This window comes from Pipra filicauda, unplaced genomic scaffold (genome assembly GCF_003945595.2).
Source record: "Pipra filicauda isolate LSUMZ 115617 unplaced genomic scaffold, ASM394559v2 scaffold141_size4267151_pilon, whole genome shotgun sequence".
Classification (NCBI taxonomy): Eukaryota; Metazoa; Chordata; class Aves; order Passeriformes; family Pipridae; genus Pipra; species Pipra filicauda.
In genome coordinates, this window is record NW_024103896.1 from 3,266,981 (window position 1) to 3,286,361 (window position 19,381).

General features: G+C 41.2%; 1 protein-coding gene across 1 annotated transcript in view; it reads right to left on the reverse strand.

The window, feature by feature from the left end:
• The window catches only part of SYTL2 (synaptotagmin like 2), a 53,006-nt gene extending 38,153 nt beyond the window's left edge, over positions 1 to 14,853 (reverse strand). The window contains exons 1-3 of the mRNA XM_027719828.2: positions 14,702 to 14,853; positions 13,487 to 13,544; positions 550 to 973 (exon numbers count right to left, since the gene is read on the reverse strand). Coding sequence (XP_027575629.1) covers positions 550 to 650 — 101 coding nt within the window. The 5' untranslated portion in view covers positions 651 to 973; positions 13,487 to 13,544; positions 14,702 to 14,853. The remainder of the gene's footprint in view (positions 1 to 549; positions 974 to 13,486; positions 13,545 to 14,701) is intronic.
• Between the last annotated feature and the right edge of the window lie 4,528 nt (positions 14,854 to 19,381).

Genomic DNA, 19,381 nt, shown 5'->3' on the forward strand with positions numbered 1-19,381 from the left:
GAGAAAATTAGGAGAATTTTTATGCAAAGACTTCTCTTGGCAGTGGGGCATAGTGTTGATACTTCTTCTGGACTGCAGCTCCAATATATTGCACCTCATGTATTTGAGGTATAACTTTAGCATTCAGACATATTGCTGACTGCAACCATACTTTTTGTTTATTTGGGGTGCTAGAGCTCTTTTTGAATCAAGTCCCTCTACTTATCATGCATTAGTTCATTTTGCAGTGGTTTTGACACTTGCAAATTGAATTGTCTTCTGAGGAAACCAAGGCACATGCGTATCCAGGCAGATGTATACCAGGTGTTCTTGGCTCCTTAGGGAATTGCAAGGGTCTGAAACAATTTTGGTCAATAGTCAATCATTTGTGTGGTAGAGGCATTTAATCCAGAGATTACGCTAAATCTAGTCCAGAGAAAAAATCTCCAAATCACATATACTGTGGAATACGGGACCCTTAGCAAAAATTGTTCTAATCTGCTCCTGAGTAACTCAGTGTATGAACTATGTAGGTCTTCCCAGGACAACCCAGGGTGCTGGATCCCTTACCTGACTCTCTCTTCTTCAGCTCTTTTAAGTTCTGCATCCCGTTGCAGCACCTTCATTATCGCCTCTTGTTCCTCCTCTGTTAGAAAGCTTAGGTCAATCATCTTGTTGTGCGTGTAGGGGCTGGTAAATCCTGCTGCGGATAGTCTTGCAGCCTGCTTTAAAGTTAGAGAAGAAAAGTCTTTTTCAGCAGGCACTGAGAAAGCTGGACTGGGTTACAGTCAGTGTTTTAGAAAGTCCCAAACGTTGCTTTCTTGTAGTACAGTATATGTGTGCTTCCCTAGAAGAGAGACTTTTGGGAAAGTGTTGCATTCCTGCTTGCCATAATAATGATGTCTTCTCAGCTGGTCCTCTCAGCTCTGCTTCCTGAAGTAACAGTTCATTGACCCAGCATATCCAGTGTTTGAGAACAAACAAAACACATCCCCTAAAAAAGAGACAAGGAAGAACAAGTTATAATATCAGGGATCAGGGAAGTAGATTATGTATGCATTTTTAATTAAAAGAAACAAGTTTTTCAGTGTGATTAAACTACTTTATGAAGTTCAAATGGTCACTTCAAGTCAAACCTGTTTTACAGGCCTCTTGAACAAGGTGGCCGTGAAAATATATTCCTTCCCAGTATGGCAACTCACACCCTAAAACACAAAATCAAGTGTCCTTCAAATGGTACATTTTAAAATCACTGCATTTTAGGCTGTCCTTTAAGTTAGCAGAACAATTTGGAGGTGAGGGAAGGGGGAAAAACAAAACAAAACAAGTCAAGAGCACATTCATTTAAAGTAACAAAAATAAAAAAGAAAGCCCAATTACTGTCCTACAGAACATACAAAATAAATGCGAAATAATTTCTGTATAACCATCATGAATATGTGGAATTACAAGTCATGTAGTCACATGAACCTCATTGCTTTGTATGAACCAAACTGCATTTGCAAGCAGTAATTTGAAATACTGTTCTGCCTCTGTTTTATAGGCCATGGTTCCAGAGGACTATTCACTTACAAGGCAATTCCAACTGTCAAAGACAAAAATGTCTTCCTCAAAAAAATCTCAGAGAAATTAAGGACGTGGGGTGGGGGAGGGGAGTCAGTTGTGTCTGGGGTAGGTTGTCTTAATGCCTCAAGATTACAGAACCATGGGTGTAATAAAGCCAGAGAAAAAATAAATAGCTTTAATTTAATGTAAGTCTCAGAAGCATCCCTAGTGCCAAACCTGGTGAGAGACAGAAGAGAAGAGATGTTTTTACTGGACAGGTCTCTGCATTAGACAGCTCAATCACAGCCCTTCAGGGTTGTGGGTGTATTCCTTGGGCCCTTGTGGACTGACACTGTCATCTGGCAGACGGGATGCTGACATCATATCAAGCACTAAAATCAGGCACAAGTCCTTACACTTGCTCCCCTGGGCTACAGGTGTCAACCAGGTGATTAAAACAAGATATTGGCACTGGCAGCACTCAAAGGGAAACTTAATTTCTAAAAATAATGGCATTTCTTGCATATCTGAAAGGCAGCTGCAGCCATGTTTATTATTATCCCCCCGACAATTCCAACACCAAACCACCTTGTGCATGTGGTCACATTCGGCTGCCATATTTTTCTCCATGATTGTCATTGTGATTTTGTTCCATGAGGTTGATGTAACAGTATCTCTAAGAACCTGCCTTCTGTAACTTCATTTACATTTAGAAAATGACAGTTTTATAATTAGACAAAAGTGAAAAGTGCTTACTGTAGGGCTACGGACAAACATAACAATCCTAAATTTGTTGAGTATCCACAACAGCATGAACTCCATCTTATGAACAAGTATGGATATCTGTTTCAACTATTATGTGGAAACTTTCCACACCAAGCAGCATCTGCAGTGTTAATCCAAAGCCCTGGATGCTGACTGAATGGCAAGGGCACAGCCAACAACAGTCACATTAAGTTTATGTTGCAGCTGCAAATCATGGACAGCTATGAACTAGAATTACCAAAGATTTTATTTGTAAATTGGGCAAGATTCTTACCCGAGATCAATCATTCTGCAAGAAAGCTGTTGTAGGGAAAAACATCATGTCTTTAACTTAAAGAAGGCTGGAAGAAGTGTTGCACTGTCCAATTATATTAATTTAAAAATCTAAAAGAAAGAGTTGATTAGGCTGCAGACTTCACTGATGCCTCTCAGCACACAAATCAATTAAACTAGTGGAAACAAAACTTCATTTCTCCCCAAATGAACAACAGTTTGCAAGGGCACATCCACAGAAGCTGTGAGAGGTCACAGCAAGCTGCACTACTACTAAACTTCTCAGATACCATCACTCTGTAGAGCAGTTTCTTCAGCTAAGGTTGCACTCCCACTTTGTTTTCAATGAGAGGCAAGATACCGAGATACCTCCTACCCTGGCAGGCTCCTCTTCACCATTTTTTCCACGTAGATATCATACAACAGAGCAAAACACAGCTCTGTGAACTGTGGAACCAAGTTTAACATAGTGATTATGTCTGTCTTAACTGAAGCACATTCTCCTCACAGCTCTTCAGAGGAGAATCCTACATGAACTCTGATTTCCTGGTCTGCTTGCACTCATCCTGTATTCAGATTTACATAGCACCACAGAAGCTGGTTTTGCTTCCACCTCAGATTACGATAAAAAGCTTCCCCGGTCCTGAGTAGTGCAGCTGAGACCCTTTAGATTCCTTTGCAAAGCTAAGAACATAATGCTTCATTAAGCCATGTTCAAGTACCTGAAAAACTGGCCCCTGATCTCACTTATTAAGCAGCTGAAAAAACTAGTAACAATCAGTTAGAGTATTTTCACCCCCTTTAATGTGTACCATCCACATAGTGCAAATTGTATCACAATTTACTATGATAAACGCTTTAGTCACTGGAACTATACCAGTCACAAACTGAAACTAGAGTGATTTTTAGTGTCTTCATGAACAAGAAGAAAACCTCTTTCTGTTTGTGATGTACTTAGCCAGTTTCATGAGACTGGCTGATACAAGTTACTGCAAGGCTGGCTTTCTGCAAAAGATTATTAGCACTGATTCTAAACACAGACGGTAAAAATTGCTGGCTTAAAGTGTAGCACCTGTCATAAAATCTAAGGCTAATTTAAAAATAAAATAAAAGTCAATGCCTTCGTCCACTTAAGTCACCCATTACCATCAATCCAACCTCAATTATTTTATTTCTTTTAAAAATCTTTTCTCTTAAAAGCTTCTATACAAGCCAGGAAGAACTGATAGTTCTCAACAGTTTGCTTGGTACCACTGCAAGTTCAGTGAGAAGCTCTTCTTTGACAGGAAAGTCTTCAGACACAAGTTTCAAATAAGACTGAAAGATCTGTGTCAAACTGATTAAATCACAGAAATCAATAGAAATACCACATTGACTGATTTCTGAAGAAAGGCTCTCGTGCTATAGACTAACATTTGTGAGACATGGCATATTTGGCATGATTTTTTTCTTAAGCCTTAAATTCAAGTGAAACCACACAAAAATGTTCCCTTTTATGAAAGACTTCTAATCCCTGTAATAAACAGGAATCTAAAATTATGTTTTATGTTACTCATGCATGAAAGCTTCTGTATTTTGTCAATAAAAGAAACAGAAAGAAGACTCAAAATGTAGTTTTCCCTACACACACTGTTAAGCTGCTCACAGCTTCCAAGTGGTTTAGGCCAGTCACTCATCCAAAAATTTTATCTTGCAAAATTTCTCAAAACCTCTCAGGCAGTTTTCAATTTTTTGAAGTAAGGCTTCACATTTTCTAGAACAGAAATCATAACAGAAAGACAACTTTATCTACGAACTCGTTCATCCTACAGAGAGCTCTGTTTGTCCCCCTCTCCCCCCAGCCCCTCTGTCCCAAATACAAAAGGGAAAGGTTAATTTGAATACTGTATTCTGGACAGTAATGGATGTTACAGTAAGAGGTACTAAAATATAGTTTATATTTTAAAGCTTTTACTCAGTGTATACTATGGGATGTAATGAAAGAGGCAAGGAAAAGGTTGGAGTAGTTTGCCATGGCTGACATTGAGTTCACCAGTAGGATCAGAAAACAAACAGGAAAATCCCAGAATGAGCTGTTCCATTTAAACCAGCAAGATTTCCTTTCACATGCAGATATATTTAGCATAATATCCTAAATTTACATCGCAAACCTACTTTTCCAAGTGGTCCTTGTACAGTAGACCTGAGTGCTAGAGCTTTGCTCAGACAATCTGTCTTGCAACCAATGCCTTCTAACAAGAGGAAGAAGGTGACAGCCAATCCTACACTTCTCACTGCTTCACACACCTATTTGTGCCAATTCCTTTGGTTGCACAACTACCTTTCAGGCCTGGCTGATCAGCAACTCTCCACTGTACGCATCTTCACCCAGTAAAACATTCAGCTACAAGTAACCTACTGGCTCTTAAAAATAAGAGTGTTTGGGTTTATGCACTGGAAAGCTACACATTTTCCTAACTTTTCTCCACTGCTACAACATATCAGCACTAGCAAGGAAGATGAGTTGGAAGTCCACACATAAAGCAAGAGGAAGCTGAGGAAGACAGATAAATGGAATTGTGCAATATAACAATTTGCATCTGCAGAGAGACTCATTCTCAGAAGTAAAGAAGTTTGGTCTACACCCATGCTCAGGAAATAATAAACCTTTATTTTGAAGCAAGGAAGCAGAGAGGAACACTAAGAGCAATCAGAACTTTGCAGAATTGGCCCCTGCAAACCTAGGAGGTCACACTAGGCAGTAACAGTACCTCTGACTATGAGCCCTACAAGATACAGCTTTGCAACAGAAGTCATCACAGTCTCCTGAAAAAATGTCATTCTCCAGTGATATTTAAGCAGTGCACTACATTCATAGGTAACTCAGCACCATCCCAGGTTTAAAGAATATAATTTTTCTGTAAATCCCATTAAGGGAGAACAGCTAATTTGGCTAAATGCGAGTATTGGCACAAGCACAAATGGTCATGAACATATTTGTGCAGAAGATCAGAGGATTATGGATTTCAGTTCATGCAGTGGAGAAAGAAAAGCTATTAACTTTGAAGATGGACTTAAGTCATCATTCAAGGGAGTTTTAAACACAGTTGCCCACAGTGGTAAGGACGTGGAATTAAAACAAGTACAAGAAGGCCTGTTGTCATTTTAAGTCTTGAAGATGCAGAAAGGAAAAGATCATCCAGTAAGATATGCATGTCTGTAGCCAATCCAGCTGCTCTTACAAGAGGCGTTATCAGAGCATTTCCAAAATTATAGCACTACAGCGTACACAGCATATCACATTTCCAACAGTCTCAGACATTAATTTAGGGAACAGTATTTGCCTATATGTATGTTTAGTTAGTGGGAGGTAGAGAAGTTCTTATCTAGCTCGTATAGTAGGGAGTGTTGGTGGAACAGGGAACTCTGCAGAAGTGGGGGATATCTATGGTGAGACCAACTCCAATGTTGCCTTATTAACACAGCAGTGCTTCATTTTATTCCAGTAATAAGCATATCTGTTCTCCTGTTAAGGAAAAGAATCTACTTATCTGCAATTCTAGGGCCAGATAAACACTCAAAGCAACCACAGCAGGGAAAAATTTAAAAATTATGCACAAGCTTTGCTTACACCTTACCCTTGCTCAACAGTATCAAAATGATCCTTGTTGCTTTTAACCTGTAAGATAGTTGCAGACTTAAGATACTTTCACTGACGGACTTACGTAATGATGTTCAACCAGCTGAAAGAGGAAGAAATTCAGCTGGAGTAATACAAACACTTGAGAAAAGTTCTCCTTTTCTCCAGTAACGTCTGATTTGCTGGTCCACGTGAGTCTCCCTGTGATTTCATTTTATTCTTGTTTGGTAAGACGTTAAGACCTTCATCACTTTGAAGACTATAAGGACAATTTATTCTGAAGAAGAGTTAATAACAGAAAGAGGATAAAAGTTAACAACTGGATATTGGAAGAGAATAGAATAATTTGCTTTGGTTGTGGCCTAATCCCTCTAATCATATATGGCAGCTTGCCATTTCTTTCATAGGTCTTGGATACTGGCAGTGCTGCCTAAGAATGTCAATCTCTATACCTATTATGATATACAATCATTAGGCCAGCGGTATTAAGAGGATGTGGTCTCTGGAGTAAGAGGCTCATAAGTTAAAGAGAAGCCACAGAGAAACGCACTTAAATATTTCTTTTCCCTGTGACCACTGCCAGACAAACTGTAGATGTCATGCCATTTATTTCACATTGACACAAGTATAAAACTACTAAAAAAACCAAACTTCGAGAATCTTCAAAATTACAAATTCCACCACGTTAATATCAATAACATCAGCATATCATCAAATCAAGTTATATTTCCTTGCACATCATATCATTAGGACTTTGTTCCGGTTTAGTTCCGGTAGGTCCATTGATTGAATTAGTAACAGTTCATTTAAAAGAACTTAATTCTTCTAGTTGCTAATGCTTTTCATCAAGACTTAAAAAACAAAGAATATCTTCTCAGGATAAGGGACTTGAAATATAGAAATGAAGCTGACTCAATCCTCTAGATCTCTGAAGGCAGAGCACTGCCATTTGGGTAACAAATATTCTCATCTCCCTTTACAGAGGGACTAGTCTCCTTCCAAAAGCAGAAGCCTGAGGGGCTCACAAGACTCAAGTTCCCATTGTCACTTTCTCATTCTTCATGTCAACATTGGCTTTAGATGCAGACAAGGTCCAGCTTAAGAGCATGGTTCTATGTCTTGTTTGAATACAGATTTAAGTAAAACACTAAAACCTTTGAGAGATCAGATGCAAACCAATTACTTTGGGAAGTGTTTCCTCTCCATACATATGATTATCTGACATACTTCTGCTTTTAAAGGCTAGCTCTTTCTGAATGTATTCCCAACATAATTACAAGACAGATTCCAATTCTGGCAAGGAAGTTCCATAAGAAACAGCCAAAAGATTGCCCACCCTCTCCTCCTTCACTGAAAAAAAAAACAGCCAACCTTGAGATTCCAAAGGTTTGTTAAGATGCCAAGGCCTTTCTTGTTTTTCTACAGAAAAGAAGTGCTCACACTCTTCTGGACACTCGCCATCTTAAACATATGGATTCAGCATGAAAGATAACAGTGAGAATGGGACAACAGCACTTCCATTCCCTTCTCACAAACTTTTATTGCAGGATGCAAAATGCACCTGCTATTTCTCTCAGCTGCAGCATTCCATAGAGAACTTTTACATAGAACCAGGAGCTGCCAAATCCCTTTCCTTTTATTCCATTGCCCCATTCTTCAAAAAGGCTAATGAGCACTACACTAATGCAAGTCAAATACAAACATCTGCTATATACTAGGAAGTCTTTAAAAAAAAAAAAAGCGAGGGGGGAAACAAAACAAAAAATTATAAAAAAAGCTAAAGAACAAATGTTGATGAGTTTAGATATTGGAGACTTAGGAGAGCTATCCTACCTTTACCTTTCTTCCTTGCTCTCCAGCAAGCATTGGGTACTTTTTAGCTAGTATTCTCTTCCAGAAATTGTACTATTGGAGAATGGAAGTGTACAAAACTGTGACTAATTAACAAGTATTTCCTGTAAGTGGCTACTGGGAAGTGACACACTTCCTGCATCTTGGTTAGATAATCTTTTCTATCTGAAGATGAAGAACCAAACTGCAGTTTAAAGTCACTGGGTAGCTCTGATTCTTTGCTAATGCAGGCTGTCCAACAAAAGAGGTTAGCAGCACTGATGAAATTCATGTTACAAATAGCAGACGTGGATTTTCAGGCAGATACTTACTTAGACTAATGTTAAGTTGAGCTGACAGTAAGATAGTTAGTAGAGCAGTTTCAGCCTTGAACACCAATTGGAAGACTGAAGTTTACAATTTCTGATGAAACTTTGAAAGATATTTATTTCAAAGCCTGTGCACATGACTTCTCTGATGCCTTCTATCTTACTATTATGCGATTCTGTTAGTCAGCATCTGTTGCAGCCCTGTGAGTCCCACTCTCACTCCTTGAAGTCAAGGTGATGAGTTAGTTGAGCAAGGACAGCCACCATCACTGACAGACTGATTTTCCTCCACTATGTTTGTAAAACTAGGAACTCGTGGGTTAACAAGTTGCCCCTTCTATGCATCTCTCTGATCTGCTCTAAAGCACTGTCACAGCCATCTGCTCAGGTCACTGCTGGTAGCACATTTCCTCTGCAGGAGGGTGCAAGATACAGCTTTGTGGTACAGGCTAAGCATAGAACAGCCAAATCAAGAGGGCAACATTTCATGTCACCTTTGACTCCCCTGGCAGAGGCTACTGATCTCAGCTTCACCAGAGCACCTTTGCTTGTAGCCTAACATGAATCTGGGATCACACAGAACATTGCAAAAGGCACTCCATCAGTCTCAGACACAATTAACTGCATAAATAAGTAGCTGTGGGAAACAAAATAATCCCTTACCTAAATCACTCTAATTTGTCACTGCAGCCCCCCTACTTTTCAGCTGCCAGCCTTGTTATTGTAACTACAGCTCTGTTTAACTGATTACTAATGCGCACAAAGAGCCAGCGAACAAAACAAGCCCTTTGGCTGTCCTTTCTCACAAAATGACTAACCACTCACCTTAGACACTCATGCAAGTTTTGAAGGCTAAAATTACCCACCTAATAAATTATATAATCCGGAAGCTACTAAGAAAGCTTGCATCAATTAATCCGGTCCTTGTCAGAGTAACTGAAGCATAAACCCACCTGAAAACGGGGCCTTACACAGAATCCAATTACCGGCAGAAATCAGTTGCTAGAGGAAAGAGAATATTCTTCAGGAGTCCTGAAGTCATAGAAACAATAAGTAAGCCAAAGAGTGAGGTGGGGGGAAAAGCACTATGGCAAAGTTTCCAGATAAGTTAAAAATTAAAATGGTTAAAAAGTTAGCCTGTAGCCTCCACATAGGCTTGTCAGAATCAGATCTCATCTCAGTCCAAAATTAACTTAACCTTTGCAATAAAGTTTTTATTTCAAGTTTGGTTGGTTGGTTTGTTTTGGTGTGTTGTTTGTTGGGTTTTTTTAATAGATATGTTAAAAAAGCTCACTATAGCTCCCTATTGAGAAAAAAAATCACTCATCTTCCCATGAATAATGACATTTTAACTGATAGCCCTGTAATAAGAAAATTCCATCTGCTATCAGGATCATTCTGGCTAAGTTGAAACCAGCCAGCAGCAATGTTAGTCCTCCTTAGTACCAATATTAAATTGCAAGAAAAACAGGAAGTCTATCAGCATGAAAACTTCACTCACAAGATTGTTTGCACTGCTGGGCTGGGCTGTATCGTGCAAAACTCTCTTTTCTCTGACTGGTACCAGTTTCACTGAATACTTATGGCCAGATATGAACAGAGCACTTTGGAACTGAAAAGCAAGGTGCACTGTGATGCGAAAAGCCTAAAAGGGCATGGCAAGAGTTAAACCAAGTTTCTACTCATGAGAAGTCTAAAGCAGGGAACACTTTCTGCAGCAGCCTTCAGTTGCACTGAATGAGGCGTGGTGACAAATCGCGCTGCGTGAATGGGATTTGCTTTATGAATGCTGCTGAATAGCACAGGAATAGGAGAGAGGGAGCAAAAGGTTGTGTCTGAAATTGTTTCTCATGCACAGGAAGCAAAATCAGGAGTTCAGGGTCTGTATGAGGTTGGGGCTTGGAGTATAAGGCCTGTCCCTGAACAGGTATTTAGTTTTGCAGGAGTGGCTCATTCTTTAGGAGCATAGCTATGCAAGGTGTTAGCTCGCTTGCCCAATAGCTACAGCACATACCCAGGAAGCAGCCAAATCCAGAGCCCCCAAGACCACTGAACCAAGCAAACCCTTCAGAGACTGTCATATGTTTTGGTGAACAAAGGGATGTGCACTTGAATTCTCTTGGGTTATCTCTTGACACTTCCTAAGGCTGAACTACGAAGGATTAGACCTCACAGAATGACTATTAAAGTGATGTCACAACCTTGCAAGCAGAAATAGGAAGCCAGGTATGCTCTCTCTCAGGCCAGTACAACTAAAATCAGGCTCTTTTCTGACTTCCCTCCTCATCCAGACAGACCTGTATTCCTGACTACGTTGCAGTCCAGTTCTAGTAGAGCAGAGGGAACAGGAGAGTAATGTGAGGGTATTAATTTTTAATCCAAATCTCTTAACCTCCAGAGAAGTAATGTAATCGCTATGAAGCAAGGTAAAATCAATGACATTTCCACTAACATAAGTTATCCCAGGACTAAAAAAATGTTTTGTGTGGTCGGGCCAGAATAGAAGGTCAAGGGCTCACTGCTTCTGGCTGTTTGATAGATTTCTGCCTAGGACTTAGACACATACCTTTTGCTTACAGTGCCTTAAGTGCAATTACACGGAGTTTTTGGGCCTCACCCTTGTTCTATTTTTAATGTTATTTCTTAATCACACAAGCCATTTAAATTCATTAGAGAGGAAGAGATTGGTGGTAGATTTTAACCACAAGCAGATGGCGGACAACCATTTCTAACCCAGGAGCTCTTGATTATGTTGACCTGCTACTGGACCACTAGCTACATGGCTGAGATTACACAGGCTAACTGTAGTCCATCCAGCCTGTACAGAAGTAAACCTCTGTCAGTTTATCAGTCGCCCAGAATCAGACACTGGGCAGGCAATTTCATAGAGATTTTTACCAATACTGTTTGATACTTTTGTAGAACAAAATCACCTGGCAGTGAATCAAGGACTTTGTTCTGATAGTTACTCCACAAATAAGCATTTCCTTTCTTCGTACCTTTATTTTTATTTATACTCAGACATATTTAGAGAGAGAGGAAATACAAAATTTCCTTGACTGTGAGAAAGAAAAATTTACTTTTAGAAGAAGATTTATACTACAGAGAAAAAGAGCATAGCAAGATGGAGGGGAAAAAATTAGGATCATAGAATCACAAAAATGTTTGGGTTGGAAGAGACCTTAAAGATCATTTATTTACAACCCTCCTGCCATGGGCAGGGGCATGTTCCACCAGACCAGGTTACTCAGAGCCACATACAGCCTGGTCTAGAACACCTCCAGGGATGAGGAGTCTACAGTCTCTCTGGGCAACAAATTGCTACACTGATAATTAATTTTGCATATAGCACAGGATACTGAGTGGGATTCAGACCAAAAATAGTTTGGCAATATCATCCAGATAAAGAACTGTAAAATAAAGAAAGGGAAGAAATATTCTTTTCCTCTTCCTCACATATATGTTATATCTCTTCCCTTTGCTGCTCTCAATTTAATAAGCAGAGTCAAATTACACACAGAAAGGAAACCTTATAACATGAAGTAAGAATCTAGCACAGCCAGTTGCTGTACCCAGATGAATTGGAAAGACTCCCTACCACAAGAATGAAGCATGAATAAGTCTGCTGAAATCAGCTGTCACTTACTTTATGCCCAAATAAGCCAAAGGACTGGAGAATGCTAATACAGCAACTGCAACATTACTGGCTTAACAAATCATAAAGCATGTTTTGGCATTGGAAGAACAAACTAAGGAGCCTCCTTAAGTTGACTTATGAGCAACCCAGATAAGCTGACTTGAAATGCAACAGCACTAGAAGCACTGACTTCAAGCACCAGAAGTTTGCCTACTGTTTTCAGTAGTCATTCATTAGTCAGCTATCCTGGGTGAAAAGCACTTTCTGTGCAGAGAAAAAAAAGTCTTCACTTATGGTTCAAAACAAGTCACTACTGAATGAAGAGTGATTTCCATGGGACAGAACCATCATTTTTAAAGAAAAATAAAATTAAACATTCTTTTCCCTACAGAGAGACTATGAATTGTTTTTGTGCCTCCTTGCAAATAATGTTTTCTTATTAGATTTTTTGTTTGAAAAATTCCTTTCTGTCATGAGCACAGGAAACAATACAGGGTAGAAAAGAAGTAGTTTCTTTAACTTCATCCTACTGCTTTCCTGGTTAAGCCTTCTTTCTAGATGCAACTTAAAATCTCACCTTCTGTGCAAGCATCAAAGGTTTTCTCCAAGTACTAAATTGGAGCGGTATTTCCACTTGGGAGTCTGGTCAGTACCTCCTGCAGAACAACAGGAGTTCACTCCAGAGAATACCTGCCCATGGTCTCTATCCAGTACTTTACAGAAAAGATGAATTCACTTTTCTGTCATTCATTTTTGGGGACAAGGGAGTGTTGTTTACGTTGGCCTTTGTAAGCATTGGAAACAAGAACATGAAGACCTATTTCATTGAATTTTAAAAGTCTGACAGTAAGACTGATAATACATTATTTTGGGCTGCAAGAGATGCTGGAGGAAAGTTTCTTTAACAAGAGACAGGTCCAATGACAGCTTCAGGAAATTCAAGAACACATCTTACAGCCAAAGTAGAGACCTGCACACACAAGCTAGAAGCAAAGTAAACAAGATGCTTATTATTTCCTTGCCTTACACCTACACATAAGCACACTAAAATATGGTAATTGGTAACAGTGTATAAGCATTTTTAACACTGCAACAGTAGTAGCACTATTTTATAACTTAGTATACATAAAATATATAAAGAACACACAACCAAATTAACAGAGACTTGCAGTATACTTGTCCAAATAGTGCACAGTAAAGCATGTGCAAATAGTACAATCTGCAAGATAAGAACAAAGGATGTAGAATGGGCAGGAAAGTTTCAGATGAAACTAAAATAAAACTGCAGAATGAAGAAGAGATACATCTGATAAAACCAGAATAACCCTGCAAAACAAATAAGAAAGGTGCCTAGTAACACTAGGGTAAGCTTACTCCCTCAAACAATATGATCTATGTGAAAGGCTGATGAGACCACCCCCTTTTCTTCCAGGGCAGTAGCAGAGGTGCATAACACATTCACAACTAGGAAAGAAGGATGGTAATTTATTAAAATCACAAAATGCTTACTTTGATTCCAGCTTCTCTTGCCAAGGAGCTCTCAAGTGCTTTACTTGGACTCCGACAACTGAAACAAACCATCAAGAACTGTAGTCATCACTGCTAAATATAGGACATCAGCTCCAGGGCATTGTGTACTCCTAGATTTACTACTACATATGTGATTGCTAAGAACTGTTTGGGAAATGTAGTGATAATGACTGAGGGTAATTAAGAACTAATAACTGGAAAGCTGCATTGTTGCTGTATACAAGTTAAATAAAGTGGTTTGTTTCATCAGTCTTTTAAACACTCCATCACAGAGAGCTTCAATTCTCTGATAAATTCTCTAATAAATGCACAAATGTTTTGTTGCAACACTTTGATCACTTCTTTTAGCAAATAAAATCAAGTTTCTTTTCAGAGCATCCTGTCAAGTATGTGCCGTAAATGAATGGTGGAATGCACCACCACAACTTGTTCTAATTCCCTTCCCCTTACACTTTTTGAGGAAGCTCAGAAATACTAGTCACTTGACAGTCTGTCCCCAGATTTAGGCAACCTTCATCCTGCAATGGCAATCTCATAAACAGATCCTTCTGCTCACACAGGAAAGATACAACTGAGTGCATTAAACTTTAGGGCCAGCAACTCTGCAAGTCATTCCAGAGACAGCATTGAAGATGCAAATAATTCAGTGTTTTGAAATATAAGTGTTTACTATTTACACAAAGATCATTAACATCTCTCAGCTGAGATCTAAGCGCTCTCTTTAAATACAGAGAGTCCTTTCATTATAGCAGGCTACAGGAGCTCGGCGCAGGTAAGTTCTGACAGTTACTCGGCTCTCAGCCCCTGACAGGGGCCTGGAGCTCCCCTCGGCAGCAGCGGGATGTCCTGGAGCGCGGCGTCCCCAGGCGAGGAGCTCTCGAGCGCGAATCTGAGGAAAACCTCTGGCAAGCGGCTCTTCAGCAACCGGGGCCGGGCAGGTGAGACACCTGTGAGAGCTCCCCAGACCGCTGGTGAACGGGCCCTGCAAGTTGACCACGGCACAAAACCACTCCGGACCAGCCCGGCTGCCCAAGGCTTGGAGACAGGACTCCTCATGGGACAACGGACTCGCACTCACGCTATCCCGGCGCTGCGGGGGCGGGTGGTTTCTGTGCCCTTTTTTCGACTCCGAGTCACTCCATTTACAAGACACTCCCCACCTACCTCCAGAGCCCCGTTTTAGGACAGCCTCACCTCTCCTGCCGCCCCCTCCGCGGCTCCCCCAGCGCTTCCCTGCGGCCGGAGACAGCGCCAGTGCCCCGGTCCCCGCCAGCAGCCGCAGCCCCGCGCCTCCTCCCGGCTTGTCTGAGGGAAGGGAGGAGGCACAGGGAGAGGTAAAGCCCGTCCCGCCGCCCCGGGCCGGTGCCGGGCCAATGCCGGCGCCGCGTCCCTGCGAGCGGGGCGGCTCCCCCCGCACCGGGCCCGCCCCTGCCGGGGCCGCGCTCCCGCCCGTGTCACCTGCGGCAGCCACCGGGGCGGGGACGCTGCCTGCGGGGCTGGGAAGTCTTCAGGGCCGGTGTCAGCGGGCACCTCTCGTGGAGGCAGGAGCTCCGCAGCGAACAGTGGCTATTCCGCACAAAGGCCATGCGGGGAGTATTGCCTCGACTTGACGAGCTGCCTGGGGGGACAGTGATCGGTATTTCACTTTACCTGGTGACGGGCAGCCCTAGAGGTGTGAACATACGCCCCTGTTTGCAGTAAAGATACAGGCAGAGAAAACAGAGGTTTCAGTCATCTGTTTACCCAGGAAGCCGCTGTAAGCGCTTTTCTGTTTAATTAGTGGCACAAAATACATATGCCGTCATTTCATGGGATGCCGGGACCTTCCCGTCTCAGCACCTGTTGCTCAGCAGTTAGGCACCACGGAGGTTTCTGAAGCCAGACTCCCTCCCTCTGTGAGCAGGGAGACAGCACCGATCCCTGGCACATGGAGAGCTGATGTGGTGGTATTTTCCCCTTACTTATGTTCTTCTCGCGGCCCTTGATTTAATTGATTTAGTTCTGGTTTGGGGCAACTGGAGGATTTCTGTCTCTGGCTTGCCCGAGAGCAGGGCCGCTGTGCCCTGAGGGCAGCCAGTGTGTCACCTGCCCACGTCTGCTGGCCGGTCACCTGGCTTGGTTCTCACTTGCAGCAGCTCTGCTTCAAATTACTTCCCCACTGTGTTCCCATTCTGAGGCCATTCATTTCCAAACCCTAGATCATCAGCCATGGCTTCCTGCTAATCATAAATTCTTATGTTTCACTTCCTACACAAACTTGGATGTGGTGAAACAATTTTTAGAGGAAATTGGTGTAAAGGTTTGGTAAATTACATGTCTTTTCAATTTCGTGCATTTTATACATGGCTCTTCCTTTTCCTATATGACAAAATAAGGGACCAGAGCATGCTTTTTGTGCACTATCCAGTAAAATTGTGACTTAATAAGCCTTTAATGAGGTTTACATTCAGCTCCCGAGGATCAGAGTGAATTGGAGATCTTGTGAAAGCTTAAAAGTTGCTTGTTCCCCTTGATAATTTTAGTTCAAGCACCTCTTATCCACATATCCTGTTTATTCATCCCAGTGCAGCATACTAAGCCGTATCTATTCAAACCTACAATGAAATTCTGTTCAGTGCAGATCAATAAATATCACCTAATTAGAACTGGGGGCCCTTTTAACATTCTTAGTACATGGAGCATATTTTTCTCTTGTGTAAAATATCTCTTTTTCCCCTCTCACAGCAGTCCCAAAGAACAAGAAGGAAGGTCAGGGTAAAACAGCGTTTTAGGACCAGACACACTGTATCAGCTGGCAGCTGTGGATACGCTTGGCCCCTGCTGGATGGAGCTGGAACTGATGAGTCTGGTGTACCCAACTGCCCCAAACAATTGCCCCTTTAAACAAGGACTTAGGACCCAAGCTTAGGGAAAAGCTTCCTTGCTGCAAGGAAGCTCCAGGTGGCAGCTGTCTCCAGCATTGTAACAGGTGACTGCTGAGAAACTGTGTACAGGGTGTGTACTGTGTTAAAATACATATGTGCTCTCTCCTACTCGCATTTACTCTGGTGATTTGTTCTTGAAATGGATTCAGATTAAATCGATGGGATTCTGTATTTAAGGGCTGTCCCAGCTGATACCTTGAGTGTTTGCAGTAACGAAGATGATGAAAATACCTGAATGACCCTCAGAATACTGAATACTTGAAGGACCCTCAGATTCAATCCTCAGTAACTTCAGATGGAAAGGATCTGCAACCAATATACAACTGGTCCCCGCAGTTGCTCTACAGAGGTGTAGTAGATTTGTAGAATCTGTGCATTTCATGTAACCACAGAAGGACTGTTTTTCATGTGAATTGAGCCTGAACACTCTCAATGTGGCAGCAAGAGAACAAAAACTAGTGATGGAAGGATGTACCCTACCCACCCTCCTCTTCCCCATACACAGTCACAGAGCTGTTAAGTTCTCACCACAATCAAAAAATACAAGCATGTTTTTGATTGCATGCAACACAAAGTGTTATGACATCTTCAGGAAAAAAAAACAAACAAACAACAAAACAAAAACCAAAAAAAACCACCAAAAAGCCCTGCAGGTATCTTTGTGTAGAGGTATTGCTATCAGATTCAGAAAGTGGACCGCCTTCCTTCCTTCACCCCCTCGTTCAGCATGTTTATCTGTCTAGCCATTATCCAAAGTAAAAAGGAAGTAATCCCATCTTCTCCCAATAACAGAAAAATTAACAAATGTTTCAGTGTGGTTAAAAAACGGCAGGTAATAAATAGATGAAGAGACAGTAATTTTCAGTGAAGCAAATCCACTTGATACTGCTTCACTTCCTCCCGCTTCCTGCAGACAAAATCTCAATCTCCTCTGACACTCAGCCACTCTCTGATGAACTAACACTAATCACAGCTAACTCAGATGTTGCTGATTTAATTGCTGTAGTGATATTTCCCTAGCTGGTGGCTTTGACCACATCACCTCTTGCTTTTCATCCTTCATTTGGCTCCTGGACCCCAAGGCCTTTTTTTCCTTTTTTTTTTCCTTTAAAATCTTCTGCACTGTTAGGTAATGGGGTAAAAAGTTCTCCACATGCACAAAGGAAGACAGAGAAACAATGGTAGGTGAAGGAGCCTGACAAATACCCTGCCTGGCTGCTCCCAAATCCACCACAGGAGCTCTCAGCACATCAAGGTCTATCTCCGAACACATGAAGGAGTGCAGAGGCAGGAGGGAGAGCCCCTGTAATTCCATCAGAGGCACACCCCTTCCCAGGGAATCCCAGTACCTTACAGACTGGGGGGGTCATTGCTGGGGTAGGGCACGATGTGGAATGCAAGGGAAGAGGATTTTAAGGTTGCACAAGACCTACCATGGGATATTCAGGGGACGAGCCAAAGGTGTGCAAAAAAGAGGGATGAAAGTTTGGAGGGAAACAAACAAACTAAAACAGAGAGGTAAGGGCATAAAATGAGCCAGTAACATGTAAAGAGAGCTGCTAAGTTTGCTTATCTTCCCATGCCCTGCACCTGCTGAAGGCATTTCTTTACATATTTAAAAATTTAGTCTTCAAAAATATTTTTAAAATAATTTAAAATTTATTTTAAAACATTAGAAGAAAATGTATACTGAAGGTATAAACTGTGGAAGGGAACGGTGCGGGTAATTTAGGTGTATATAAATCTCTCTGTGGTAAGAAAGAGATTGGTTTGATAATAACGACCATGAAAGAAATGGCTCTAAAGTTCAAATGTGCATGACTAGGGCTTGATCATTTTCCTTCTCTTTTGCTCCCAGCCAAAACTAATTTGAGTCCTGATGCCACTGACCAGGGTATCTTTAAATTTACTCTCCTATGCTGCACTGCTAGAGATTGCTCTCAAATGCCCAGCTGAGGAAGACACATGAAACCCTAATTTGCTCTTTAATGATTTCTAGGAGGTGAGAAGGATTCTAGGAATAACTGCAGTTTTCCTCAAGGACAGATCAAGATAGTGTCTGCTTTGCACTTGATGAGAAATGATGTCTCATGTTTAATTATATAGTTCTTTGTCATTAAACTCTTTATACTGGGTGCTTTCTGGTCCTTTCAATATGTTATTCTAGTCTCTGACAATTGTTCTGTATCTGCATGTGTCCTTACAAATGTGAATTTGCCATTTTGACCTTGATCGGAATATGGAGCCAAAACAAATTCCATGTAATAGTGATATACAAAAAATGGCTCTGGCATTGTGCACGGAAATTTCCAGTCTCATGTGGCTTTACCCTCTCTTATCAGATTTCCAAAGTTAAAAAGAAACACAAAGAGAAAAAAAGAAGTTTAAAGAAACATGAGAACTTTTCCTCCAGTTGTAAGAAGGATCAAGGGAACTACAAAGCAGGCTCCAGGAAGACTATAGAGCAGACGGTGCAATTCTTGGGGTTGTCCTGTGCAGGACCAGGACCTGGACTTGATGATCCTTGTGGGTCCCTTCCAACTCAGGATATTCTATGATTCTACGATTCCATATTCAAGCTTATTAACAGAGGGTCAAAAATAGCTGAAAGCACTACCTGATCCTGGCAGCATTGCTAACCTGCAAAATAAGGACTCAAAATTCTCAAAGTATTTTTAGTCTTTCTAAAAGATGTAAGTATTGTCTGCCCATGCAAATAGAAAAATGCAAAGGTTGCCCACAGTCAGGTTTAAGCACTGTTACCTTTTGGCATAGTGTGATTTAAATATAGTGTGATTTAAAGATCTCGTGGTATAGGGTATGAAGTTCACAACTTTGTCTTTGCCAGCTGACTTAAGACTCTCTTCTTTCTTTTTATCTGCCTTGTATTCAAAGTCTGGCTGATGTGTCAATTGGCTACTGTATCCCAATAGCATCAGTCAGTCCATAA